This window comes from Cebidichthys violaceus, unplaced genomic scaffold (genome assembly GCF_023349555.1).
Source record: "Cebidichthys violaceus isolate CVI_PGR_0920_01 unplaced genomic scaffold, fCebVio1.0.p SCAF_8, whole genome shotgun sequence".
Lineage (NCBI taxonomy): Eukaryota > Metazoa > Chordata > Actinopteri > Perciformes > Stichaeidae > Cebidichthys > Cebidichthys violaceus.
The window spans coordinates 16,705,428-16,732,910 of NW_027176964.1; the positions used below are offsets into that span (position 1 = coordinate 16,705,428).

The following is a 27,483-nucleotide window of genomic DNA, read 5'->3' on the forward strand; positions in this document are numbered from 1 at the left end:
TGTGTGTCCTCTCTCTGCCTCCGAGTGTGACCCAACGCTCCGGGCTGCTCCCCCCTGGCAGCGCTGCGAAGGTCAGGCCGTCCACCAGCACAGCAGAGGGCGGGGGGGGGGGGGGGGGGCCCGAGGTGGAGGCCGGCAGGGTGAGCCTCTCTTGTTGTGATGTCGGGGGCTTGTGATGTAGGCACCTCCTGCCCCACCAGCCTGGTCCCCATTGCTCTCTACTGTGTTGGTTGCTATGGTTGCCGTGGCTACCCGTGTCCGGCGGGCTTGACTTCCTAACCCAAAACCCTCCGGGCCGGCGGGCGGCCGCGGCAACTCTCGGCCAAGTGCGCTCGACCCAAACTCACACAGCTGACGTCGTCGCAAAATCTCACGAAGAAGAAGAAGAAGAAGAAGAAGAAGAAGAAGAAGAAGAAGAGGCCAAATCTCATCGGATCGTATTTTACAGCCTTTCAGCTCGACATAACATGATGCTGAAGAAGAACCCGTCTCACTGCTCAGCCGTGGTCAGAATACATAAAGGAGGCTCTAAAACATATTCAAAATGTCTTCCAAAAACAATTTGTTTTATTCGGTGGTAAGGACTCACAACTTAACTCTCGTCTGCATCTTTACATGCACGGTTCTCAACGGGGCGCTCTAGCATAACCGCCGCTGATAGGAATGGACGGTAGCCAGGTCTCCCTGCAGCACACTCCTTTTAAAATCCCTGACTGTACAGAATACAGTTAAGTATTTAAATGAAAGAGGAAATCCGTTTCATGATCTCATTAGTGTCACAGAGAAACAGGGCTACCGGTGTCCCACAGCTCATGCCAATTCCCAAAACTTATCTCATGTAATTCTTAACTTAACGGACGGCGAGTTCGCTCCTTTCAATCTGCCGATACTGCGGCTCTTAACAGCATCAATTAAGACGAATGAAACCACTGAAAGGCAGAGAGATCGGGGTCCTTTAGTTCTCGTTCACAAATCAATCCAAATCGTGTCATTTGACGCGGCCACTTCAATTTTGAATAGAGCCAATAGACAGGAACGTATGTTGTGCGTTAACGCTTCTTTGCGAGTCGGCGGCTGTGTGCGTTTGCGTGTGTCAAACACGTTTTTTTTAGGACGTGCTCATGCCTCCCCCGAGGGACCCCTGGCTGCGTTGTTTCATATCATCTTCATGTTGAACTTCCTGGTCCCTCCCGAGGAGCTGCCGGTGACGGGTTCGGATTTCCTGAAGGAGTACTCCACCGTGAAGTTGTTCCTGCGTTGGCCGCGTCCCCGGCTCCACACGAACAACAGCAGGAAACAGAAGAGGACCACCCCCAGGAAGGTGATGCAACCCATCGCCGTGGAGACCAGGATGGTGGTCAGGTCCAAGGTGAACTTGAGGAAAACGCGCGTGCTGTTCAGATTGGTGTCGTTGAAGAACTCCCCGCCGTACAGCGAGCGGTTGAGAAAGAAGGCGGAGGCGGCGTCCAGCGGCTGGCCGCGCACCGTGAGCGTAGCGAAGTAGGTGTCATTGCCGCCGGCGTTGCTGGCGATGCAGATGTATGTTCCGCTGTCGGTGAGCTGGGCGTAGCGGATCTCCAGGGTGCCGCTAGGGAGGACAGTGACGCGCCCGGAGCTTTTAGCCGTGATCCGTCTGCGCTGTGGGGAAATCCAGATAATAGCAGGTGGAGGTTCTCCTTCGGCTCGACACAGAAAACTCACAGGTTGGCCCTCGCGAGCGATCACCTGTGAAAGGTGGAGGAAAGGAGAGCATACACTAATTATTTCAGGACTTTCTGTGCTTGCAGACGCAATTAAGAGTAACCTCAATGATAAAACAATAAGCACTTATCAAAGTTTGAATATTAAAGCTGAATGCAGTCGTCTCCATTACCTGCTGCAGCTTACGGTTGCGTATCTTAGGTTTCTGGCATGTAAAGTGATCGAAGAGTGCAGAATCGGTGAAGGCGCTGAGGCTGACCCCTTGCACCTCCACCGGCCCCGCACACACCGGCACTCTGCCGTCAAAGTTGAGGGTCTTGCGTCTCTGCAGGATCCACAACAGACGGCAGTCACACATCAGGGGGTTCCCGTCCACTCTGAGGGTCTCCATACTGTTGACAGAGTGGAAGGAGCCCTCTTCAAGAGTCTGCAGGTCGTTGGAGGAGAAGTTGAGGACCCGGATCTGTCGAAGGCCCCCGAGGGCATGGAGCTCCACTGTCATCAACCCCGTGCTTACCATGATGAGCTCCTTCAGCCTCAGCAGGTCCTTGAAGGCCCAGGGCTCTAGTGTGGTGATGGGATTGTAGGACAGGTTGAGGTGGGTGAGGTGTACCAGATTTTTGAAGGAAGCGGAGGGGACAGAGGTGATGTTGGTGTTGGTGATGGAGAGCCAGTGGAGGTCCAGGCCCTGGAAGCTAAGAGGGGAAATGTACTCCAGGTACGGCCAGTGATCGATGTCCAGACCCCGCATGTTGGAGAGCTTGCGGAAGTTCTGGTCCTCCAGGGCAATGATGCTGAGGTGACGGAGGCGAAGGGTGACCAGGCTGCGCAGGTACGACAGGGTCTGGCCGGAGATGGACGTCAGGTTGCAGCGCTCTATTGTGAGATCTTCCAGCCCCAGCAGCCCTGAGAATGCCTGGAAATCAGGAAGACGAAGGGGTTAGAAACCTAAAACTACATATATTTACTTCATTGACATGTATGCATGATGGCCAGAAGACAGTATGTTCACACCTAAACTCCATTATAATATGACCAAATACATGTTTTGCATGTATATTTTGCTCGTAATAAGAAATTCTTGGAGTTTGTGGCGCCGTGAGAATTGCAAAAGGTGCACACAAATCTGTTGAACTACATATTATCGTTTATTTAGAGCCACAGAGTATTTTCCACCACGATCAATAAGAAACAGGGATCGTCTGAATCTAATTTCCTGGGATTTGTTAAAATAAATTGGTTGTTCCTCCATCTACTTCTTCATCATTAACACAGTGATGAAAAAGACAACATGCTGGAGAACCTACCTTGTGGGAGATGTAAACCAGGTCGTTGTCTCCCACCTCCAAATGTTTCAGACCCCTCAGATCCTGGAAGGTGTAGTCCAATAAAATCACCATCTTGTTCTCGCTCAGGTCTAGGCTGGTCAGGTTGCCCAGCTTGGCGAAAGCCCCCATGGGCACTAACTTCAGCTGGTTTCCCCTTAACTTCAGCACTTTAAGACTCTGGAGGGTGGCGAAGGCATTGGGCTCCAGCGTGGCGATGAGGTTCTCGCTGAGGTCCACTTCCTCCAGCCGCGGGTACGGTGCCAGGTCGCCTGCTTGCACCCAGCGGAGCCGGTTCTTGCTGAGGTCCAGAAGCTTCGTCTCCGTGGGGATGCCCTCCGGGATGTTGGTGAGCCGCCGCCGCTGGCACGACACCGACCTCAGCTGAGCCGAGCACTCGCACCGCGGCGGGCAGGCCTGGCTATTTCCTGGCAGCGTCAAGGTTATTATGGCAACCAAAGAAGCAGCCAGGAACCACGGCCGCACCTTTGGCCACGGCACTAAGGCACGCCCACCAGGGCCAGGAAAGCCAGTCATGGCCCTGGTCCTCCAACGCCTCGCCTGTCGAAGGCAGGGTCAGCGCACCATACACCTGCAAGACGAAACAGAGGGGCTGAATTAACAGGAAGAAGCAAAGGCAGAGAGAGAGAGAGAGAGAGAGACAGAGAGACAGAGAGAGAGAGAAAGAGAGAGACAGAGAGAGACAGAGACAGACAGAGAGACAGAGAGCGAGACAGACAGACGGAGAGAGACAGAGAGAGAGAGAGAGACAGAAAGAGAGAGACAGAGACAGAGACAGACAGAGAGAGAGAGACAAAGACAGAGAGAGAGACAGACAGAGAGAGAGAGACAGAGACAGAGAGAGGAGAAACCTGAAACATGAGAATAATGAATGACACTAGAGGAAGAGGACGTCATTGATACGGCAGTAAAATATAACTGACGAGACGACATTACAGGAACACGGCTCCATGAGAGATATTTAAGATAATTTGTCTCATCTATGGCTTGAGGTGGAAGAACTGGGATCCTGCATCCTGCTGCACCTCCTCAGCTCTCCTTGCAGCACTGAGACCGTCTGCTCCATTCTGACAAACACAATTAATTCATCATCATAAACACAGACTGTGAGCTCCTCCGTCGTTCACGCTACGCCTGGAAGCCGATGAGCGTTTGAATCGTCGTGTACTCGAGTCACATAACGTGTGTGTGTGTGTGTGTGTGTGTGTGTGTGTGTGTGTGTGTGTGTGTGTGGGACGTAGGCATTTTGCTGGGTATGAATTAAAAAAGCGCTTTTGGTGCCTCCTTGCGCGGTGATGATGAGATGAATCACTCGTGCTTCAACATTCCTTCAGGCAACCTGTCATCTCTCCCACACACCGTTTTCAACTCGGAGACAGTCAAAGAGCACCTGGCATTAGATCTGGAACACAACGCGGTGACCATCTAGTGAGCAGTAAGTGGAGACGCTTCTATCTACACTTGAGGAAAAACAACTTGTGTGTGGAACATGTTTTGCTCTCATCCTCACCAGAAAACCCCCAGATGTTAAACTCTGGGGTTTAAGGGAGTGTCCTGTTAAAATGCCCTCTGATGCCGGCAGTAGAGGAAGAAAGAGTCAAACGGATTAATAATATATGTGTTGGTTTATGGTGGGCTGTGTTCAGAGGGCCAGTCTAACAGTTGAGTTGACAGTCTCTCCTCGCTGGGCTTCGCCTCAAGTCTCTTTTGTAGTAAGTTGGATTTTGCAAACAGCCTCTTGAACGTCTAATCACATCCGACTGTCGGATCAAACGGGATGAAATGGGAATTTAAGCTGAAAATGAAATGATGGCAGGCAAAACTCATATTTTCATACATGATCACAGACGCAGAGGAAGTGTGTCTCATCTTACTGAGCCTTTTGACAGATCTGGAAAAAAAATAAAATAAATAAAAACACTTTGTTTACAGATCCCATATCTGAAGGGATCCGGGTTGAATTCTGGAGCACAACTTTTCCATTTGCTGAGACGAAAAAACAGCAGGCAGAGGGGAGGACTGACCCAGTTCTCAGCGGCCAAACTCGGCCTCTCGCTACCAACCAGTACCACAACAACAACAACAACAACAACAACAACAACAGAGCAGCAAACCCTCAGCGGCTCTGTGGAGGAAAAACCCAGGAGAGGAGAAACAAACACCAGTATACAGGTGTTCCCAAATAACGAGCTATTTATAAGACCAAATCAAACACAATTAGCATCTGCATCCCAGCACCAGCTAGCTAATGACAAGATAATACTTCCTCACCTCTTACTTCCACACTCGCGGTCCCCAAAGTGGACTTTGATGATAACCTAACCTGTCCTCTATAGTGCATTAGAACGAGGCGGACATTTGAGCTTCTTCTTGGGATAAACGGGAGTGAAATATCTCCGCAGCTGTTCGATGGATCGCTATGAAATACGGCGCAAGGCATTCCTGGTCCCCTGAGGATGTTTTGTGAAAACGTTTAACCCCCGAGCTTCACCTAGCGCCATCTTCAGGCGTCTATTGTCACCACGCTAATATGCTGACACAGACCGTGTTCAGAATGCCACACTCACTCTGTATGTATCTACAGTACATCATACACGTGAGCTTTCTCCTCTCAACTGTACCGTTGACTTCATCCACTAGAAGTCGTAAGAATTTTATTCTCTGGTCTCTTTCTCAGAAACTCTTGCTAATCTAGAAGACCTTATCTAGACCACCAGCTCAAATCCGTATTTTTATGGCATTTCCAGATTCATTTTAGAACGTCTGGACCGCTAAAAAACAAACAAACACATGAAATGCTAATTTTTTGCAAATCAGATCCAAGTCATATTTGGAGGCGGTTTTGAAAAGCGATTCTAATCAGACTCCTAGAGATGCGTCTCAGTCTGTTTGCTCTGGCTGCTCAAATTGGATTACAGAGCGCTGAGCAGATATCCACGCTGTTTACTCTCACTCTCACTCTCACATCTCAATGTTTACCTCTTCTGTTCGAGTGTGTCCGGTGTGACGGAGCTCTGCACACCGCGGCAGTGCCATCGCTTCGTAGCGTCCGATCTGATCACTTGCATAAAGAGTCTTAAAGATTTGATTTGAGAAACAACATCAGGTTCTCCTGGAGTCTGAACTCAACCGTATACATTCTTTACATCATGTATGTTAGTATGTCTTTTAATTGTGAGTGAATATAGTGTCTGTGTCACTGAACATCTGCCCAGCTCTTAGGCCATGTGATGGATGCAGCCTGCCTGCCTGCCTGCCCCCCCCCCATGAGAGTCATCCTACGGATCAGTGGCGGTTGCAGCATGAATCAGTGAGCTGACACCGTGGAGGCAGACAAGGTCCTCACTGCTGGACTCAAGGACAGGCAGGAATCTTTAAAACACACACACACACACACACACACACACACACACACACACACACACACACACACACACACACACACACACACACACACACACACACACACACACAGTCCATTAAACCCATGGACCCGGAGGAGTCCAGTGTGCAGACGACTAAATACACACCTTCACTCTCACTCCCGAACACAGAGGATGTAGCTGTTCTGGTGATGTAGCAGCAGGTGGTTTCATCAGCAGCGTGTCTCTCTCTATTCTGCTTCAACAGAGCTCAGGGTAAGTCTTGCAGCTTGTTCCCCGCATCTGGACAGCCAAGACACACAACACAATCACACTAAGAGGCCACCCCCCCCAAAAAAATCGACACCGCCAACTGTAAATTAGCGTTTTGCCAGATGTTGAGGCAAACAGCAGTGGCAAATCCAACAACCACCCTGACAGATCCTGCAGCAGGCCAGCTGTCCAGGCAGAGAGAGAGAGAGAGAGAGAGAGAGAGAGAGAGAGAGAGAGAGAGAGAGAGAGAGAGAGAGAGAGAGAGAGAGAGAGAGAGAGACGGAGAAGAACGGGAGGAAAATCTGCCCGGGAGCTAAAAAAAAACAAAAACAATGAACTTTCAGATAGCTGACCCGATGAACAGATGTCGGGGAACAACAGCCCCGTCCAAATCGCGCATGCATCAGCGTGCTCCGACCACGGCCAGATGTCTCAAACACCGGTTGTTTCACCTGATTTACACGGACAGGATAGACCCGATTAAAAACACCACGCTGCCAAAAAAAAAAAAAGAAAAAAAAAAAGGAGAACAATGAGGTCGTGGTCATTGTCTGGTGAGTATTTTGTGTGTCTGACCGTAAATAGGTCATCCATGTTGACTGGTTGCCTTTATAAGCCTTTATATTCGGTCAGCAGAGCGTGGATCTCCTCAACCGTCATATCCCTCCTTCCTCCGCTTTATCACACACACACACACACACACACACACAAAATAAAAACCTCTAAAAATAGAGTCAGTGATGTAGGAGCAGTGGAGCAGTCAGCAGGTTATTAGACAGAGAGCGCTTACATTTTATTGTTGCCGACCAACCGAGGTGCAAACTTGACAAGTTTTTACTTTTCAGAGGAAAAGCTGACAGTTTGTGCTTTCCATTGCTTAAGTAGCTATAAGTCCAACATTAAATCTGTGCTTAGTCACTCCATTTTAAGCCCGAGTCAAGTGTGGAGTGGAGCTTAGTGGCTCTTTAATACAGATGCAGTGAATTGGGGGGGGGGGGGGGGGGGGGGGGGCGACAAGGAGGGAAGACAACTGTGCTAAGTTTGTTCAAAGCGGAGAGTTATGATTTTATTAAAGCCTGGAAATTCTCAGTTTTGTTGTATTAATCTACAAGAAACATCAAGTCCGAGTCAACATGAAGGATTCTTTTGTAAGTCTGAAAAGGCGAATGGAGTTTATCTGTGTCTCCTCTAATCAAAGTTTGACTCACGCTGTAATCTAGTCAGTGAAAACAACAAACAACGACGCCCCAAACTCAGACCCTCGGTAAAAACAAAAGGAGAACCGTCATCGCAGCGTAATTAGGCGGTAAGAAATGGAAGAAGCCCTGGTGTGCAGCTCAAAGAGCAGGATCCCCCACGGTGATGAGGCGTTCAAAGAGAACGGGAACACAACGATAGAAATATGAATAAAACAACAGAAAAACAAACAGGAACGCAGAAAGAATCAACAAATGTAAACACCTGGTCATTAAGAGAAACGGAGGATTTTCAAAAGCGGACATCGGTTCAGTGGGGAAGGTAAAGGACACTGCAACTTGTGTTGAGTTAGTGAAGAGAGAGAAAGAGAGAGAGAGAGAGAGAGAGAGAGAGAGAGAGAGAGAGAGAGAGAGAGAGAGAGAGAGAGAGAGAGAGAGCATGCTCATGAAATCACTCTGTAGCTGCAACAACTGTGAGTCACGGAGGCAGCGAGCGTGACCCGATGGAGGCCGATGCACTGCCTCGTTTGACCTTCATCCGATTAGAGACAAAAAACCCCACACAAACGGTGTATTTGACCGACGCGGTCGTGTTTAATTGCACAGGCTAATGGAACATCTAGTATTTAAACAACAAATCAAAGAAGTCCTCTCCTGTAGTGAGAAAGTAGCCATGAGCAGCGGTGATGTAGATACTCGACAAAAAAAAACAAACAGAATTAATAATTACTAAAAAAGTGGCTCTTCAAAGCATTTCAATTGCAATTCTTTGAGGTTCGAAAGACATGGGCCCCAGTCGCACACACACACACACACACACACACACACACACACACACACACACACACACTGAGTAGACAGGCTGCTGAGCTGAGGATAGAAGGTAACATATCCACACTGTCAGTCTCAATCCTCTCATATATACTCCTGAGAACTTGAGTCCGTAGCAAAGCAAGAGGCTTACAACACACACACACACACACACACACACACACACACACACACACACACACACACACACACACACACACACACACACACACACACCTCATCATCCTGTGGGGAAGCATCACCCCCGTAATGACGACCGTCTTCTCGTAGAGGGGATGATGTTCCACCAAACTAGAGACAGTTTCTGACTCATCCTACTGTACTGTTTACCGTCGGAACGGCTCCCAAAAATACTCGACAGATCTGTGTGATTTCACCGAGCTTTACGTCTCGTCTGCATCCGTCCCCGAGAAGCGCAGCAGAGCGACGCGCCGCCGACGCCGAGACTCAGTTAGCTAAAAGAGGCGACGAGTTGAGGAAACCAAACTCCAGCCTCTGTTTACCGACTTGCTTCGAAGTCAGCCACGATCACACCGGAGCCGAACGTCAGAGGAGAATGATGCCTGACAGCCGCAGAGGAACAACAACACAACAAACAAAAAGCTAAAACAAGCTGAGATGAAACCCCACAAGAGCAAAAGCAACAACAAGCATGTGCTGCTCCTTCATTAAGAGGAACGAGTCTCAGTCCTCAGATGACTCCTTCAACAAACACCATCTACTCCTAAAAATACATTTCATATTGGAATGACTGTTGGTTGAATAATACTCCAACACACACACGCACGCACGCACGCACGCACACACACACACACACACACACACACACACACACACACACACACACACACACACACACACACACACACACACACACACACACACACACACACACACACACACTATAAATGTCCCTGCATTCAGACAGGAGCTGTCTGGGTTGGTGTGTGGGCAGAAGGTAGACAACGCTAAGTGGATTAGAATGGAGATGAGCCCAAAAGGTCGTTTCATCCCTGTGTGTGTGTGTGTGTGTGTGTGTGTGTGTGTCTGTCAAATGTTTTCCCTTTGAACTTCACCAACACAACGAGACCTCGGTGAGGGGCGCCGGGCACAGCATGGGAGTCCGACTGGCAAATCCCACGACTCCGCTAGCTTCGGCCCGTGTCGGTTTCACTCAGCGGAGCAGGAGGTTCTCAGAGTGATTACTCACAAGCAGCCGACCAGAGAAATATGGAGGCAATTAATCAGTGATTATTCTCTTTGAATGCTTCTGAAAGACATTCACGAACAGTGTACGTCTCTACGGGGGACCTCTAACCTGAGGACCCGGCACGAGAGAAGACTGAGACCTAAAGGTAGTGTTTTGGTACAGATCTGATTCCGATTGTGCTCTCAGGAATCATTATTTCAGGGATCTCTTGGGAACATTTCTTTTGCAATTTTCTCTCAAGGGTTGCCAGACAGAACCAGGAACGCTGTCGTCAAGACGGGTCGTTGGCCGGTGCAATCGTTCCACAATCGTCTCTCGCTATGTGTGAATTTAGACGATATTAAAAACACATTTATGATTATTGAAATGACAAATGTGGCCTCGACGGGGATACGAGCCGTCTGAGGATCATCCATCCGTCTACGAACGTGGTCACCTTAAGAAATGTCAAATAAACTAAATCAGCTGAAGATGATCGATTGCGACGTCTACAAAAAACAGAGTTGATGCTAAGATCTCGGAGAGAACGAACTTCTGCGTTTGAATCGAGACACAACAGTGAACTTCCTCACTGTCTTTTGGGCCTTTGACCGTCTCACCGCCTTGTTTTCTTGGACCACTACGAGCAGCGAGTCGGCGTCTGATCCAGGCAGCTGTTGGTGTCGTACCTCAGCGGGTTTAAGGTGTTGCATCATATGTGTCGCTGAGAAAGAGAGGCACAACCCGCTCGCTTCACTTCTTTGATGTCTCGTGTTACTTTGTTCCTTGCTTGATTTTGCTCCCACTCAATACCGGCTTTGTTATTTTCCTCTCTGTTGTAATGAGCAACAGCGCCGTCCAGACAATCAAATCCATGACAAACATCAATGCAGTGTGTGTGTGTGTGTGTGTGTGTGTGTGTTTATTTCATTTTTTCCGGTAGTAATTATAATTTTTTTTTGGTGCTCACTGCAAGCGAGACCAGAAAGACAATCTGTGAACACTCTGCTAAACCGTCCACCTGTGGAAACACCCGGCCGTCCATCCTGAGTCCATCCTGAGTCCATCCTGAGTTCATCATGTTTTCATCCTGAGTTCATCCTGAGTCCATCCTGAGTTCATCATGTGTTCATCCTGAGTTCATCATGTGTTCATCCTGAGTTCATCCTGAGTCCATCCTGATCACATTAACTGACGATCGTCAAACTTAACCATCGGTAGAAAGTATTCCTGATCACAAAACTAATCGCCAGACAGTTTTCAGTGTCTCAGCTTTCACTGCATTGGTATTTCAACCTTTACGAGAAATCCCCTGTGCACCCAAAATAGATTAAACTGGAATCCTGCTCTCTCTGTGTCTCTCTCTCTCTCTCTCTCTCTCCCTCTCTCCCTCCTTCCTTCCTTCCTTCTCTCTCTCCCTCTCTCCCCCCCTCCTTCTCTCTCTCTCTCTCTCCCTCTCTCCCTCCCTCCTTCCTTCCTTCCTTTTCTCTCTCTCCCTTCCTCTCTCCTTCCTTCCGTCTCTCTCCCTCCCTCCCTCTCTCCTTCCTTCCGTCTCTCTCTCTCCCACCCTCCTTCCTTCTCTCTCTCTCTCCCTCCCTCTCTCCTTCCTTCCGTCTCTCTCTCTCTCCCTCCCTCCTTCCTTCTCTCTCTCTGTCTTCCTCCCTCCCTCCTTCCTTCCTTCTCTCTCCCTCCCTCCCTCCCTCCTTCCTTCCGTCTCTCTCCCTCCCTCCCTCTCTCCTTCCTTCCGTCTCTCTCCCTCCCTCCCTCTCTCCTTCCTTCCGTCTATCTCTATCTCCCTCTCTCCCTCCCTCCCTCCTTCCTTCTCTCTCTCTCTCTCTCTCTCTCTCTCCCTCCCTCCCTCCTTCCTTCTCTCTCCCTCCCTCTCTCCTTCCTTCCGTCTCTCTCCCTCCCTCCCTCTCTCCTTCCCTCCATCTCCCTCTCTCCTTCCTTCCTTCTCTGCCTCTCTCTCTCCTTCCTTCCGTCTCTCTCTCTCTCCCTCTCTCTCTCCTTCCTTCCGTCTCTCTCTTCCTTCCGTCTCTCTCTCCCTCCTTCTCTCTCTCTCTCTCTCTCTCTCTCTCTCTCTCTCTCTCTCTCTCTCTCTCTCTCTCTCTCTCTCTCTCTCTCTCTCTCTCTCTCTCTCTCTCTCTCTCTCTCTCTCTCTCTCTCTCTCTCTCTCTCTCTCTCTCTCTGGGTGTAACCTGACAGCTGAGGAGAGTCCTGTGTTTGACAGTTGTGATGAATATACACACGGAGGGATGGTTGGGATTAAAAGGGAAAAACACAAACAAGACACTGCATCATCCAGTGAATCGCTTCAAACACCGTTTGTTCTCCAAAAGCAGAACAAACATCTTTGGATTCGTCTATCTGTGCCCCATCTGTGGCAGCCTTGCATTACTGACCCGTATGGAAGGAACACACATTGAGATTAACGAGATCAATCAGTGCACCTACACACCTAGACACAGGCGTCTAAGAGGAGAGACTAAACCCCGTCAGACTTGTGTCCCGTTAGAACTTTCCTTCTCATCCCACAAAATCTGCTAAACATCTGAACGTTTGAGATTTACAAGAGACACTTTAATCTGGTGTAAGTAACCACTTCCATCGGCACAGACCAAAGACATACTTGATGTCCCTTCACAGTGGACGGTGGGTCTACAGGGGTTAATAGCTACTCCGGCAGTCTAAAGGTGTTAAAAACAAAGAGGATTCCAGTCGGGGCTCACATTCACCGGATCACAACAAGCGTCCTTCTGGTTTACGCAAAGGCCTGGCACATTTAATTAGCGGCAGCTACTCTGATGATTCTCACACCCTGCAGTGTTTTGACCTGCTTTTCTCTGGCTCAAACCTGAGCACACACACACACACACACACACACACACACACACACACACACACACACACACACACACACACACACACACACACACACACACATAGAGAGAGAGAGAGGCAGATGCATATCGTGTAGTACACAAACAACAGAGGGCGGCCCAGGAATCCGGCTTATTAGATGGGTAACTTCGCCTGCAACCATATGGTCTCTCCTCAGGTCTCTGTAAGTTTTCAGTAGAACTAGTTCTACCTCGTGATGTCCCCCTTCTTCCCCCGTCCACCTTTTAATGAAGTCATGTGATCTGAAGGTTCAGGGGTTATCATAAATAAACCAAAAAACAAAAGGGAACAGATCGGTTTACATTCTGAATAAAAGTCTCCCACACATCATCACTGAACGAAGGTCTGTTCAAGCTCCCGACATATAGTCTCTTATGTCACTGGCAGCTCTGACTCACATGTACTTAATTAAACACTCAAAGCCTAATAAATACATTACAATGTGTCGGTTAGTAAGCCTACGAGTGTGATGTGTTCGTGTCTGTGTGACTCGCTGCTGTATGCGCTCATGATGTCATTTCGGGAAAGATCTTCCTGTGCAGATCGGACGTTTGTTCCACCTGCCAGCTGGTAGGCAGATAGAGAGTCCTTAAGTCCACACGTGCTCTACCAGAGCTGCACACGAATAAGCCCGTGTTTACATTTAAAAGAGTGCATTCAGGAACGACATCTTGTGTGTCCTGAGGCGCAGAGATCATCACACTATAATGAGCAAGAGTTAAAATTAGAGGGAAAGAGAACAGCAGGGAGATAAAAATCTATTTAATCAAACTTGACCCGTGTGAGGAAGAGGTACCTTTCACACATGCAGACACCGATCCGTTTGAGTGACACACAGTCTGACGAGTGAGTGGACGGCCTTGAATTAGTCTCGCCCTCTGGGCATCTGTGGCCTTATTACTCGCGTGGATTGAAATGACTCATTAATTATCCCAGACGTGCTTCCAAAAAAGCTTGGTCAGCGCCTTGAGCTACATCCTCACATTTGTGAAATACTCGCAGAATATTCCGCCGTAGTAGTAGTAGTAGTAGTAGTACTAGTCCTGCAGTATTGTGGGGGTCATGCTGATAAATGAGGTCTCATAACGTTACGTCGCGGAAGACAAATCTCTCCTTTGCGTAAAACAGGAGACCGTCGCCGCGGTTCTGATTACCGGGCTCTAGATGGGATTTGAAGGGAGTTCATTTCTGGTGTCATTTCCTTTCTGAAGGCTAATGAATTTCCAGACGACAAAATGGTGGGGCCATCCTGAGGGTCGCTCATTGGGAAGTGAAATCACGTCTTCTTCTCAGCCGCAGATCGCGATGATAGCCGGGCGATGGCTGCTAAGAAAAACATTTCCTTGGAGACATCTCACCTGAAAGGCAACGGCCCCCTTTTTCACCCTGTGCAGCTCAGCGCATGTGTGTGTGTGTGTGTGTGTGTGTGTGTGTGTGTGTGTGTGTGTGTGTGTGTGTGTACGAGCGTGTTTTTATATCCCTTCGGTGTTGAGAAGAAAAGAAATTAATTCAATTCTCCAGCTTGTTAGATATGTGAAAGCCAAACAGGGAATTTAAAACCAAGACGGACGACGCCTCCTCCATATATATAAATATATACGACTGCAGGAAGAAGCATTATCACAATAAAGCAAAGGGAGGAGATTGAAAAAAGATAAGTGCAGAGACGCATAATATGACCACAATGTGAGCGACTGATACATTTGGGTATCTGGGGAGGAGATGATGGACATGGAGGACAGCAAAGAAGTGAGTGCTAAAAGAGGAGGGAAAGGAGGAACACTTTGACCGTCTCACTCTGTCACTAACGATGGAGGAAGGTCAAAGCTATTCCACAGTTGAGAGAATCTAATGATGCAAATCAGGTTACGCTCAGTCAGATGCCAGAAGAGAGGCCCGGGGAATCCTGATGTTGCTCGATAACACACCGCGAGAAACGTTGTGTTCCAGAGCGAGACGTCGGCGAAAAAAGGCAATATCTGTCTAAAAGGAGGAAAAGAGGAAAGCTGAACGCAGCCTGGCTGACTTGACTGCTACAAATATATGACAGCAAACAGCGAGGAAAGGATTGAGTTGGAGAAGGAAGGGGGAGGGGAGGAGTGTGACAGCTTTCCATCCCCGGTCTTTGAAGAGCCGCATGACGTCGGATTCACATGTGGGAGAATTTGCAATGAATATGTACACAGCTTTGACCTGAATGCATAAAACTGATTGCAAATCGCACGAACGCTAATAGTTTCTCAATTGCATTTTGAAAAAAAATAAATAAAAAATGCACAAAATAAATGTGGAAAATGGAATAACTTGACATCAACTGATCCCCCCAGCATTTAAAATGACCTTTCGCTCTCAGTCAAGCTGTTGCTGTGAATAAAACCGTGTGTCCAAGAAGGACTTTCATGCACAGTAGAAACGTGCAGGAGGACGGGGGGAAGCATTAGCACATGCACACATGACGGGGACAGAGACGGCAGAGTAATTGCGGCGCTTCGTGGATAATAGTGACCTTGTTAGCCCAAAATCTTATTGGCTGCCTGTTTCACCGACTCTACGTCTGCGCAACCAATAGGGACGGTCGCTACCGTTTCAGATGTGGGGATGAAGGGGCAGAAAGAGGGGGGGGGGGGGGGGGGGGGGTGAAGCACAGAGGAAAAAGAGGTGAATGCAGGGAAAGAAACGGGAATGGATGACGCGGGGAGGGAAATGGAGAGTGACAAGGATGGAGATGCAGAATGAAAGAGAGCGGGACAGAGCGGAATCCTTTGTACTGAGGAAACAAAGGCGACAATCCCCGAGCACTGATAAAACCGTTCAGCTTGTGGTTGTACAACACCAACAGAGCACACTGTAGGTATGTGTGTGTGTGTGTGTGTGTGTGTGTGTGTGTGTGTGTGTGTGTGTGTGTAAGAGGATGGTGCTTCACAGGACATTAGGTGCTAATCACAATTCCTGGATCCTTTTCTCACCAGCGATCCCTGAGGAGGATACAGAAACCCCCATAAATACACATGTATGTAGACACTGTGAAGGCTTTGTCAACACTGCAGAGCAAGATGGTGATAAGAAACAGATCACTGTGAGGAGGAAGGAGGAGGGAGGAGGAGGAGGAGGAGGAGGAGGAGAAGTTTCTGGAAAGGTCATGAAAGCGGTTGAACAAATGAGGGAGAAGACGTGTAAAATGATGAACACGCCGGACGGGAAGCAGATGAGAGCTGCAGATTAAAGAGACGACCAGTTGGCGGAGGAGAGAGCTTGGACAGGTTGCCAGGTTTGAGGTCCATGTCTGCACCTCCATACGCGTGTGCACACACTTTGAGAATGAAAGGAAATTCTGGGGCTCAGACAACGTGACGGTGCTTCACATTGTTGAAGCGTATGTCCTGCAAGCGGCTGTTTCGGCCTCAAGACTGGGTGTCGATTTGGCTAATTTGTTGCTTCATTTACAACCTGCCTTCGACGTAGTTGCTGTGGTCTCAGTGCGACGTTATCAGAACGGACCGAAAACGGGGTAAAAACTACAAAAACCGTGAAACCCACATTGTAAGAAACACCCACTACTACGGGGACGATGTAGTTGGAACCCTGATCACATTACTGATAACACAGAGTGACATTCATCCTCTGGTACATCCACTGCTCTGGAGGAATTGGCTACCGCTGGAGGAATGTCATTATCCGGCGCTAAAACCCAGATAAGAGAAACCCTTTGCCACTGATTCATCAAATTACTTCCCCCCCCTAAAAAAAGAGCAGCAGCTAGAAAGTGAGCGGTGGCAGACGAGACTCCCTGACAGGATATCAGAGCAGTCAGGGTCCTTGAGCTCTGAAAAGGCTGCTGTGGGACTCTGGCATTGAAGACACACACAGAGATGATGGGACTTCTCCCTGGGGGGGGCATCCGGTTAAAATTCAAGGACTCTTTCATTTACGCTCCCTCTAATGCTCATCTCGCTCGCTCCCTCCCTCTTAGCGAGGTCACGGCCGAAAAGTTTCAACGATGCCCCGGGAGGCCGAGAATAATCATCCGAGTGCGCATCTGCATCCGTGTGTGTGTGTGTGTGTGTGTGTGTATCCAGGCAGGGGGGATTGACCTTATGTGCACACACAGATTGTGTGTCTGTCTTTTTGTCCATGTGAAGACTATGTATAGACGTGTGGTTGACCGCCCGGTGGCCTCTGTCTCACCCTCGCAGGGTCCTCAGAATCCCCCCGCGGCACTACTTTTGTTTTTGCCTCCCAATCAGGCCGTCCTGATGCGAAGAGATCAGCGCTCTAAGCCTCTCCCCCCTGGGATTTCCTCTTCGTATTAAATGCAAACTAGAGAGAGCTGGTGGAACTCCTTTTGGGGCATTCAAGACGTGTCACTCCACGTCTCAGACGGCAAACATCGAAATGCGAGTCAAAAGGCAGTGAGACGGGAAGCTCTCCGTAATGAGGATCAATGGCGGTCTCTTTGAGCAGAAAGCTGGTGAGATAAACTGTTGCATGCTATGCCATCAAAAAGCTATTCAGCTGAAATCTGCAAAACAAGCACCGACAAACGACCTCAAGGAGTATTATTTGAAAACGCACAAACCCATCAACAAACATCGTAAAGACAGCAAACAAACACGACAAATGTAAACACACAAATAGCATTTATATATATATATATGTAAATGTATGAAAAGGAAGAAGCACACAAAGAACGAGGCTGACAATCCCATCATGTCTACGCAGTCCTTCCCGAGGACAGAGAAGAAGCCGCTCTCTCGTCACGTGAGAGTGATTGAACCGGTGGGAGGAATGATGGAGCGCAAGAAGAGAGGGAGAAGAAAGAGTGAGCGCTACAGGAGAGGCGCTGGCAGCTCGCCATTCCAAAATAGCCGGAATAGTGCAGCTCCAAAATAATTCTCTCTCTTTTCTCCACAGCGGCTGAATTATTCATTTCTAGACCAATGACATGCAGAGATGGGGGACAAAGAGTCATCGCTCTATTTTGATTCACATAATAAATTCATGACTCGGTGTTTAAGAAGGAGGTAAAGACAGAGGAGGGGAAGGGAGGGAGGCTCAGGTCAGGTTGAGAGTGTCGGAAAAGTGTAAAAAACGAGGATGAAACGGGAGCGAAGCGGAGGAACGGGAGGAACGGGAGGAACGGGAGAATCGAGAACCGGACGGGATAAATGCGTTTCGGCAGCTTCTCTGTTCACGCACTGAAGGTGCGGCTGACGCGGCATATTAACCCGGGATCAGCTGAGGGTGGAGCTGACGGAGACGAGTGAATCACACGTTTTATAAATACTGTATTGGCACAGATATGAGACACTACTTCATGTTGGATGCTGGGACTATAGATATTTATGTATTCTCAACATCCCGTATTCTCTCTGAATGTGACACTGGCTCCTACGGAGAGCGTTGCATTGTGGGTCCTTTGTAGCCTTAATGTTGCGGCTCACAAAACGAAAATGAATGTCGAGCGAAAAACAAGTTACAAAACAGCTTCCGACAGCAAAAACGAGCCGAACCGAATCGCCTGTGGAGTAATAATGATCTGTCCGATTATTACCATCAACAACATCATGATGAGGAGGTCGAAACAAGTCCAACAACGGAAACAACCAGAGAAGATGATTGTGATGGATTCCAGAGCCCGACAGGAGGGCGTGTGAGCACATTGGACTTAAATAGAAACATCGCATATTTAGCTTTTTACGGGAGAATGAGAGCTCTCTCCTCTTTTGGCGTAACAGTGTCTCGGAGCGACTCTCCGAACAAGACTCTTATAATAAATTGTTTACCTTTAAAAAAAGACGAGGGCCTTTTATAATTCAGTTAGCTTGCAGAAAACAAGGTCGAGATAATAACAGGAGGAGAGGCAAGAAGACACAGGAGGAGAAAAGCAACTCGCCACGGGCTTTTCTTTCTCCCCTCACTGAACAAACAACAGTCACTTTAACGGGAGGCTGAAACTCAGGGGTCAGAGGTCACACGACTCCACACAGCTACGCTAGTTCAGCCGCACTTCCTCTTCCTCGTCCTCTTCCTCAACCCTGGGAAACGCAGCACGCCTTTCCCTCCTCGCTTTCCCGTCTGGAGCAGAATAGGAAGTGCTTCTCCGGAGATGCAGCCTCTCTCTCAAATTTCCAAATTTCAAAAGCTTTATTGGCATGAAAGTTTTAGAAACAGTATTGCCAAAGCATCAACAAAATGAAACATACAATAATATTAATACACAATAACATTAATATACAATATCATTAATATAACATCTAGATTGATTATTAATTACATACATACAGTGTGTGTGTGTGTGTGTGTGTGTGTGTGTGTGTGTGTCACTCACTGTCCCTCAGGTTGTGACATGTTAGGACATATTGGGCAGCTAGATACTTCCTATCTCCTTCTCCTAGGAGTATTTTTAATTTTGAGTTGTTATTACATGTTTTAAAATCTGAAATTACAGAGTTGAATTTGTTAAAGTAAATGTTCCTAATTTGATTGAATGCTTCACATTTCTCTCTCTCTCTCTCTCTCTCTCTCTCTCTCTCTCTCTCTCTCTCTCTCTCTCTCTCTCTCTCTCTCTCTCTCTCTCTCTCTCTCTCTCTCTCGTCTCTTCTTCCCGGCTGCCTTGCTAAAGGGCAACACATTTTCTCGAGCCAGTTTTACCGGTGAGGCCGAGGCTCAATGGAGCAGATGATTAATGAGAGTGTTGCTGTACAAACGAGAGCAGAAGCCAAGAAAAGAGGGATTTCGCATTAAAAGAGGCGACTAACCTTTAGCTCTACAGGAGCCTGAACGGATCCCGCGTACGTTCACGCTGCCGCTCATCGGCCGGCCTCTCTGTTATACGCGACACGCATAAAGGACAAAGTGACACATATGTGCTGGCATCCCCGAGTGACTTCCACATGCCTGCAGCGTTGGAAGCGAGGGTGACGCACTGTGTGCCTCTGTATGTCCGTGTAGCACGCACACACACACACACACACACACACACACACACACACACACACACACCAATGGGGGAACAGTCCCTAGGCTTCTGCAGGCCTGTTTGTGTGGCAGTGAGGCAGAAGCAATGTTTGAATCTGTGCTCCCTCAGAGCGAAATGTATGTGTGTGTGGAACAGAGGGTCAGTGCTCAAGGACTTTATAGAAAATCTGTCCATCTACAGTCACCCAAAACTAATTATTCCCGCAGCAGGGTGGATGCTTAATGTGGGGAAGATGCACAACAGATTACGATGACATCTCACACTGATAATCGTTGCCTTTGAGCCGCTGCTAAAGTGGAATTGACCTGCTCCGTTTGTAGATATAACGGCTCATTCTAAAAGGAACAAAAACACACCTTTTAATAGGATCTCACAAGTTCTGCCAAAGGATCCCCCCTCAACGCGACACGCTGTTCCTTTAAGGCAAAACGAACGTGTTCACAGTGATGTCATACATCCGACACAATTTCAGATCCAATGCCAAAAAACGTTCCTGACCCTTTGGTCCATTCTTTCATAGAGGGCAGCCCCATTTCAATGTCTGCGCGGAGCAGAGAGCAGTGTTCAAGAAATGATACTTTGACTCATTAAAATCCAAATTTTTGCAGGACGGGGTCACAACACTCCGAGCGCTCCTGACCACACCATCGCAGGGGAACGTGCTCGTGTGTTGTGCCTGAACAAACGGAGGGATCAGAGGAGGAATCGATAGCAATACAGCATTAATTCAACGGAGTCCTTTGCGGATCAGAAAGCTGCTTCGTCCACTCAGGACCAGAATCACAGCGGAAAGAGCGAACGAGAGAAAGACAAGAGAAAAAGTGAAGCGTGCAAGCGACACTGATTGACCTTATGTGGGCAAAGAGCACGCACACACACACACACACACACACACACACACACACACACACACACACACACACACACACACACACACACACACACACACACTTTAACAGCGCTCTCGTCTTTAAGTCATGCGGCTAAAGTTAATGAATAACGTCCCCCCTGCCCCAAAGGTCTGTTCTACAGATGGCATTAGATGGTAACACACACACACACACACACACACACACACACACACACACACACACACACACACACACACACACATACACACACACACACAGTGACAACACACACACACACACACACACTTACTGTACATGCACACTACAGGCCATCAGGGCGGTCATTAAAATAACTAACGCAGATTTCTATCGCACACATAAACACACACACACACACACACACACACACACACACACACACACACACACACACACACACAGAGAGAGAAGAAGGGGACGGCGGTAGAGAAAGAGAGAGGAGTGAAGGTAGAGTGAAGCTCTTGAATCCTGCGTGTGGTCATTAATAAGAGTTACATTATTAAAAACAAAGGTGATATTATTTAACCTGCATTACCATTCAATTAACAATCACAGATATGGACTCTCACTCACACACACACACACACACACACACACACACACACACACACACACAGAGTAAAGGGTAATCTCATTGACCTGCATTTACATCTGCGAAGCGACGTGAAGCGCAGGTGAGCGAGAGCCACAAACTTCATGACCCACATCAACATTTAATGAGGAACGGAGAAACAGGAACCCTTAATTCAAGCAGACGTTCATGTGACGACGTGGCGTTTAGATATCGCGATTATTAAGTCAGAAAATGAACTAAAAGTATTTATTATCATCGTCATCGATGAGTTCAAACTGTTAAAGTTAGTTTAAGTAGTCGTAGCTTGACTTTGGCATAGAGGAGTAGATGATTATTCAAAGCGATGCACTTTTCCACAGCCTCCTTTGCAAATTGGATATCTATCCATCTCACAACTCCCCGGTCATTTTTTGCAGATATCCAACATTGCTCCCACACTGTTGATTTATTGGCTCTTATTGGCAGATATAAAAGGCTGCGATATCACTTCCTTCTTACAGCATCTTCTCCTCTGAGCGGCACGACTCTCTCAAACACAACAGTCAGGACGCCATAGATATCGTAGCTTCTGTAATTCTTACAGTTATGAAACGTTTTCGGTAAGCGCCGTTGAATCGGTTAAACCTAACAACCCAATCACTCTCACACACACACACACACACACACACACACACACACACACACACACACACACACACACACACACACACACACACACAGAGTTGGTGGAGCCGACTTCTCTCATTTGCAACAAGCAATAACAGAGATTATTACTGTTCTACGATCTCCATTTCTCATCGTTCACTCTCATATTTTAGGTCACGTTTCGCAGTGAGAAGAGGGATTTTTTTTTTTTTCAAGTTACACGAGTCTCATTTAGTCGCGACGTTCAGACGTCTCGCGTTGCGATCTGAGAGTACCGGATCAGAACCGGTCACAGGCGCAGACAGAAGAGGTCAGAATCAGTAGAGGTCACGCTCGAGAGTCAGAAAAAGGGGATGTGGACACACTCGGTTATTGATTTGCTGTTAATGAACGGGAGGATGGAGGTCTGGCAGTGAGAGAGGTCACGTGTCTCTTCACATCCTTATGTTAACATTGTAAACAGCAGCGATCAAGTGTTGTGTTTTGCGCCATCGTCTGCTGCTTCAGAACCAGTGAAAGTACATCTGCTGACTGAGAGTAGCGTTGCTAGCTAGCAACGACATGGCAGTGTCTGTTCAAGGCTCAGCTTGAAGGTCAATAAGTCTCCATTGTAAGAACCAAACTGGAGGTTTCACTAAGCCAGTGTGTATTCATGATGTGTGTTTTCTTTAACTCCGGTTTGTAGAAGCAGTTTGACTATAATGGCTGTTGGCAGAGTGTGACATTAAGTGCAGTTATGTGATGTTGTGGCTGTTTGTCTCGAATAGTTTCTTTTTTTTTTTTGCTTTCTGCGGTTGAACAAGAAACCTCATTATGAATCCTCAGAGTGAGGTGTTGAAGTAAGAAGCTTTCTTCTGAAAGAGACAAAGACGTAGCGTAACTGTAAACTAGCAAATAAAGTAAATATATATATATATATATGCATTGATTTGACAGGAAAAACCCATGACAATCTGTGAAGTGTGTCCCTGTTCTCATTATTAGGTGCATCTTTACCTGGCTGAGCATCTTTACTCACAGCGGTGTTGAATTATTGAACAGGAAAACGGAAGGGCTTTGTTTGTGTCTCTCCAAGATTTTTGTAATTTGAAAGGAAAGATTCAATCATTACCAAATTCAATATGAGAGTTTATTTGAAAGAGGATGACTCCAGGGACGGTTGTGTCGGACGGAACAATGAAGCGAAGCTAAATGCTAATATATGGAGAGAGAGAGTGAGAGAGAGAGTGAAAGAGAGAGTGACGGAGAGAGAGTGAGAGTGTGAGAGTGATGGAGAGAGAGAGCATGAGAGAGTGAGAGAGTGTGAGTGAGTGAGCGAGAAAGTGAGAGAGAGAGAGAGTGTGAGTGAGTGAGAGAGAAAGTGAGAGAGAGAGAGAGAGAGTGTGAGTGAGTGAGAGAGAAAGTGAGAGAGAGAGAGAAAGTGAGAGAGTGAGAGAGAAAGTGTGAGATGGAGAGAGAGAGTGAGAGAGAGAGAGTGACGGAGAGAGAGTGTGAGAGAGAGTGAGAGTGTGAGAGTGATAAGAGAGAGAGAGTGTGAGAGTGAGAGAGTGTGATTGAGTGAGTGAGAGAGAAAGTGAGAGAGAAAGTGAGAGAGAAAGAGAGAGAATGTGAGAGTGAGAGAGAGTGAGAGTGTGAGAGGGAGTGAGAGAGAAAGTGAGAGAGAGAGTGAGAGAGAAAGTGAGAGTGTGAGAAAGTGAGAGTGTGAGAGACAGTGAGAGAGAGTGAGAGAGTGAGAAAAAGAGAGAGTGAGAGAGCGAGTGAGAGAGAGAGAAAGTGAGAGTGTGAGAGACAGTGAGAGAGAGTGAGAGAGTGAGAAAAAGAGAGAGTGAGAGAGAGAAAGTTAAGAAGGCTGACAACCAGACAGCAACAGTAGCAGCATCATGAATATCAAGGGTCACGTCAGAGAAAATGCAGCCGGGAAAGAAAATGAAAGTAAGCAAAATGGAAAGTGGAAGGGCAGAATGAAGAACATAGGAGAAGTGCGAGAGAGAATAATTTATCGTGAGGGAGGGAGTGAAATAAAGAGAAACGGCTCGAGGAGGAGGAGGAGGAGGAGGAGGAGGAGTTGGGGAAGAAGGTCAGGAGGTGGTAATAGAGCAGTGAGTCGTAGGTCCCACCTGCTGGGTATTTGCCCTGAGACCAAAGCCCACTTGTTCAATATTGACTGGTTCCCTTTACATGTGAGGCAACACCAGCGGCAAACGCCGTAAAAACCCAATAACCTCTGTGTATCTGCACAGCTAATGGAAACATGAACGAAACCTTAACATGACCTGCAGCAATTTACAAACCGCAACAGGTGCAACATTTGTTAAAAAGGTGATGTGATGTGTGTCCAAAAAATACCTAATTCCAAATATAATACTGTTGTGCTGTTGTTGCTGTGTTCGGCACAGATCCCTGCGAAAAATAAAAAAATCACACCATAATCATTTGAATATATTTTTCAATGAAAGTAATGATGCAAAAATGATGATTCCCTCTAATATCGCCCTCCTTGTGTGGACACTAAAGCAAGACCGTTAAATCCAGTTTTGTGAGCGACCTCTGATGCAACTACAAGGCTCTGCACTGTAATTCCACAGCTTAATAAAGACTTTTATTGCGAGTGTGTGTGTGTGTGTATTGACATGGAGGTGTGTGTGTGTGTGTGTGTGTTGACATGGAGGTGTGTGTGTGTGTGTGTGTGTGTGTGTGTGTGTGTGTGTGTGTGTGCCGGTGGGTAGATAGCCGTGGGCGTTGTGCCCTTCTCCATGCATGCACCTCAGTCTCCGTCCAGGATTCTAATAGCAGCAATCTTCCACTCAGGACATCTTTTAAGACCCTTGCTAGTGTATTTCTCAAGGTCACCCATCATGCTCATGCTCACACACACACACACACACACACACACACACACACACACACACACACACACACACACACACACACACACACACACACACACACATACACACACATACACACACACAGACACACACACTTGTTCACACACTAAGATCAAAAGCTCCTTCAACACGCCCACATATACCCCGGTCACCTTCCCAATCAAATCCTCTCACTGCTCAGCCAGCCACTCTCTCCTCTCATCACGCGCTCACATTTTTTCTCCCCGAAGTCTTGAACCTTCTGTGTGTTTCAGAAACTCCCACGTTACCCGAACGCCCCACTCTGCTGAGGCGTTGAAGTTCTGGATTCATACGACCCGTGTGTTATTATTCATGGCTTTGACCAATCCTTCCTTTCGGGTTACAATGAAATGTAACATTTATGCCCAAACTGTCATTCGCCAACATCCATCTGAGTTTACAGACGGACTTTACGGTTCAGTTTGAAGCTCATGGACCCATTCGTTACGGGTTACAATGTACCGTCACATCTTAAGTGTCCACAAGTTTGTCTGTGACAATGAGAGGTCCACATGAACATTTGGTGATCAATCTATATACAAACAATGCAGAGCTCTGCCCTCTCAAAGCTACACCGCTGATGCTACGTTAGCATTTATACGTCTATAGTTTGACTCTATGCTAAAGCCTTAAGCCTGGCTTGGACCAGCCCAACAAGCCGTAAAACACAACATTTACATATTGAGCCGTTGTGCAAGTATGACGGCAAACTGTTGCTTATTTACAGAAGATATGAAGCAACATTAGGATCACTTTGAGTCATGTTTCAGGCTTGATGGCATCCCTTTTAGCGCTGTTGGTCTCCACTTACTCCTGAGAAAAGTACGTGAGTTACATTATCATAAACTACAACAAAAAAAGACCCAGCTTAATAAACATAATAAACCAGGATTGTCCAGCATTGAATGCTCTTTTTTTATGAAGCAACCACCTTGTGGCAGTCTCTGTCTCTGTCTCTGTCTCTCCCTGTGTCTGTCTTCACCTTCCTCCCCCCGGGGGGGCTGAACACTATCAGAAAAGACATCAGCAATCAGCAGCTGTCAACACTGAGGCCTAACGTTTCCGCCGACGTTCTCTCATTTTTCCAGTCACCGTCTAGACTTTCTTTCCCTTCGACTCCCCGCCTCATTCCATCGCCGCCTCCGTCTTCTTTTATTCTTAACTTAACTCGGAGCGGAAGAAGTCGGCGGGGCGAAGAGAAGTTGTGATCGGAGGCGAGTCGGTCCTCTCTCCTGTTTTTGTTTTCAGGAAGACGAGACTGCGAACGGCGAAGACGTAAGAAACCCAAACAAGTTAATGAGGAGCAGGAAATAATGAGCCGATTGCATGATTAGAGGCATAATTCTTCGGAACGCTAAAAATAAAACCGCAGCTATTTCCCATTTGCATATCTCCTCTGGATCTACGAGCGATGCAACACTGAAGGCGCTCTTTCTGATAAAGTTGGAGTAACCGGGAGAAAATGTCCATGAAATCACCGGCCATCCTTCACTTTGATCGGGGGAAAAAAGGCAGACGTGAAACTAACCGGCCGTGCCGTCCGGAGGGGCAGAGTCAGGTAAAGGTAATTGCTTAGCAAGAGAATGAAACAGCAGATAGGATCGGGGGGGGGGGGGGGGGGGGGAGAGGTGACAGCCTGTAATTGGAAACGGAGAAAGGAGGAAGATGGTGGAAAAAGAGGGATAGAGAGAGAGAGAGAGAGAGAGAGAGAGAGAGAGAGAGATGAGGCTGATACACCTCATAAAAACCTGCTGTCATAAAGACATATGCCCTCTGCCACAACATGACATAACACATGGACACATGGCATCCTGCAGTGTAGCATGTCTCAGACCAGAGCGCACAAAACAGCAGCCACACAAGTTTATACCCCCGTCCGATATTTCTGGCCGTGCACAATTTACGACCGCAAATAACACTCAAAATTAATGTAATGAGCAACGTTACATTAATGCCACAAGAAGAAAAAGAAGTGTTCATAAATCCAAAGTGACTGTTTCATTTGAAAACAGGACAACGTTCCGCCAGCGGAGGTTTATTTACATGCATCACTCTGACAGCCCACGAAAACCCCATTATGAAATGTCTCCAGCGCTATACAATAACGTTATAACGGGATGTAGACGGTAAGAGAGCGTGACCAGGCGCACACACACACACACACACACACACACACACACACACACACACACACACACACACACACACACACACACACACACACACACACACACACACACACACACAATCTCTCCTCCTTCCTTTGCTGCAAGTATCTAAGGGCAAGTAGGGAGACTTGTCAGGGCGGGTAGTCGTCAAGCCTTAAGATCTGCACTGTTGCGTTAGAAGTGTTTCTGTGCTCTACTGGTAAAATCACAGCAACCATTGAGTATAACATGTACATGCCTTGTGTGTGTGTGTGTGTGTGTGTGTGTGTGTGTGTGTGTGTAGTATAAGTGAACATACCCAGGACTGAAGCGTGGTCCCTGATGCCTCCTCATCTGTCCAGCTGTTTGCGTATATATGTGAATCTGTTTTCCTCTCCTCTCGGCCCACAAGTTGCCAACACCGCTCCACACGTGCCAGCTCCTCCACTCCTCAGTCCGTCTCCGTCTCACTCTCAGACCGGGGCATCAGCAGCTGTACCAAAAGCTGCCACTCATCCACCCCACCCCGCCCCCCCTCCC

The 27,483-nt window shown here is 47.6% G+C and overlaps 1 protein-coding gene across 1 annotated transcript; it reads right to left on the minus strand.

Annotated features, from left to right (window-relative positions):
* Window positions 1–27,483, minus strand: LOC137892508 (leucine-rich repeat and immunoglobulin-like domain-containing nogo receptor-interacting protein 3). The gene is made up of 4 exons (XM_068737711.1): window positions 27,263–27,483; window positions 3,009–3,618; window positions 1,874–2,617; window positions 1–1,725 (listed from the first exon to the last, which is right to left on the minus strand). The coding sequence occupies exons 2-4, from the start codon at window positions 3,561–3,563 to the stop codon at window positions 1,156–1,158; spliced, it is 1,869 nt and encodes a 622-aa protein (XP_068593812.1). The 5' UTR covers window positions 3,564–3,618; window positions 27,263–27,483; the 3' UTR covers window positions 1–1,155.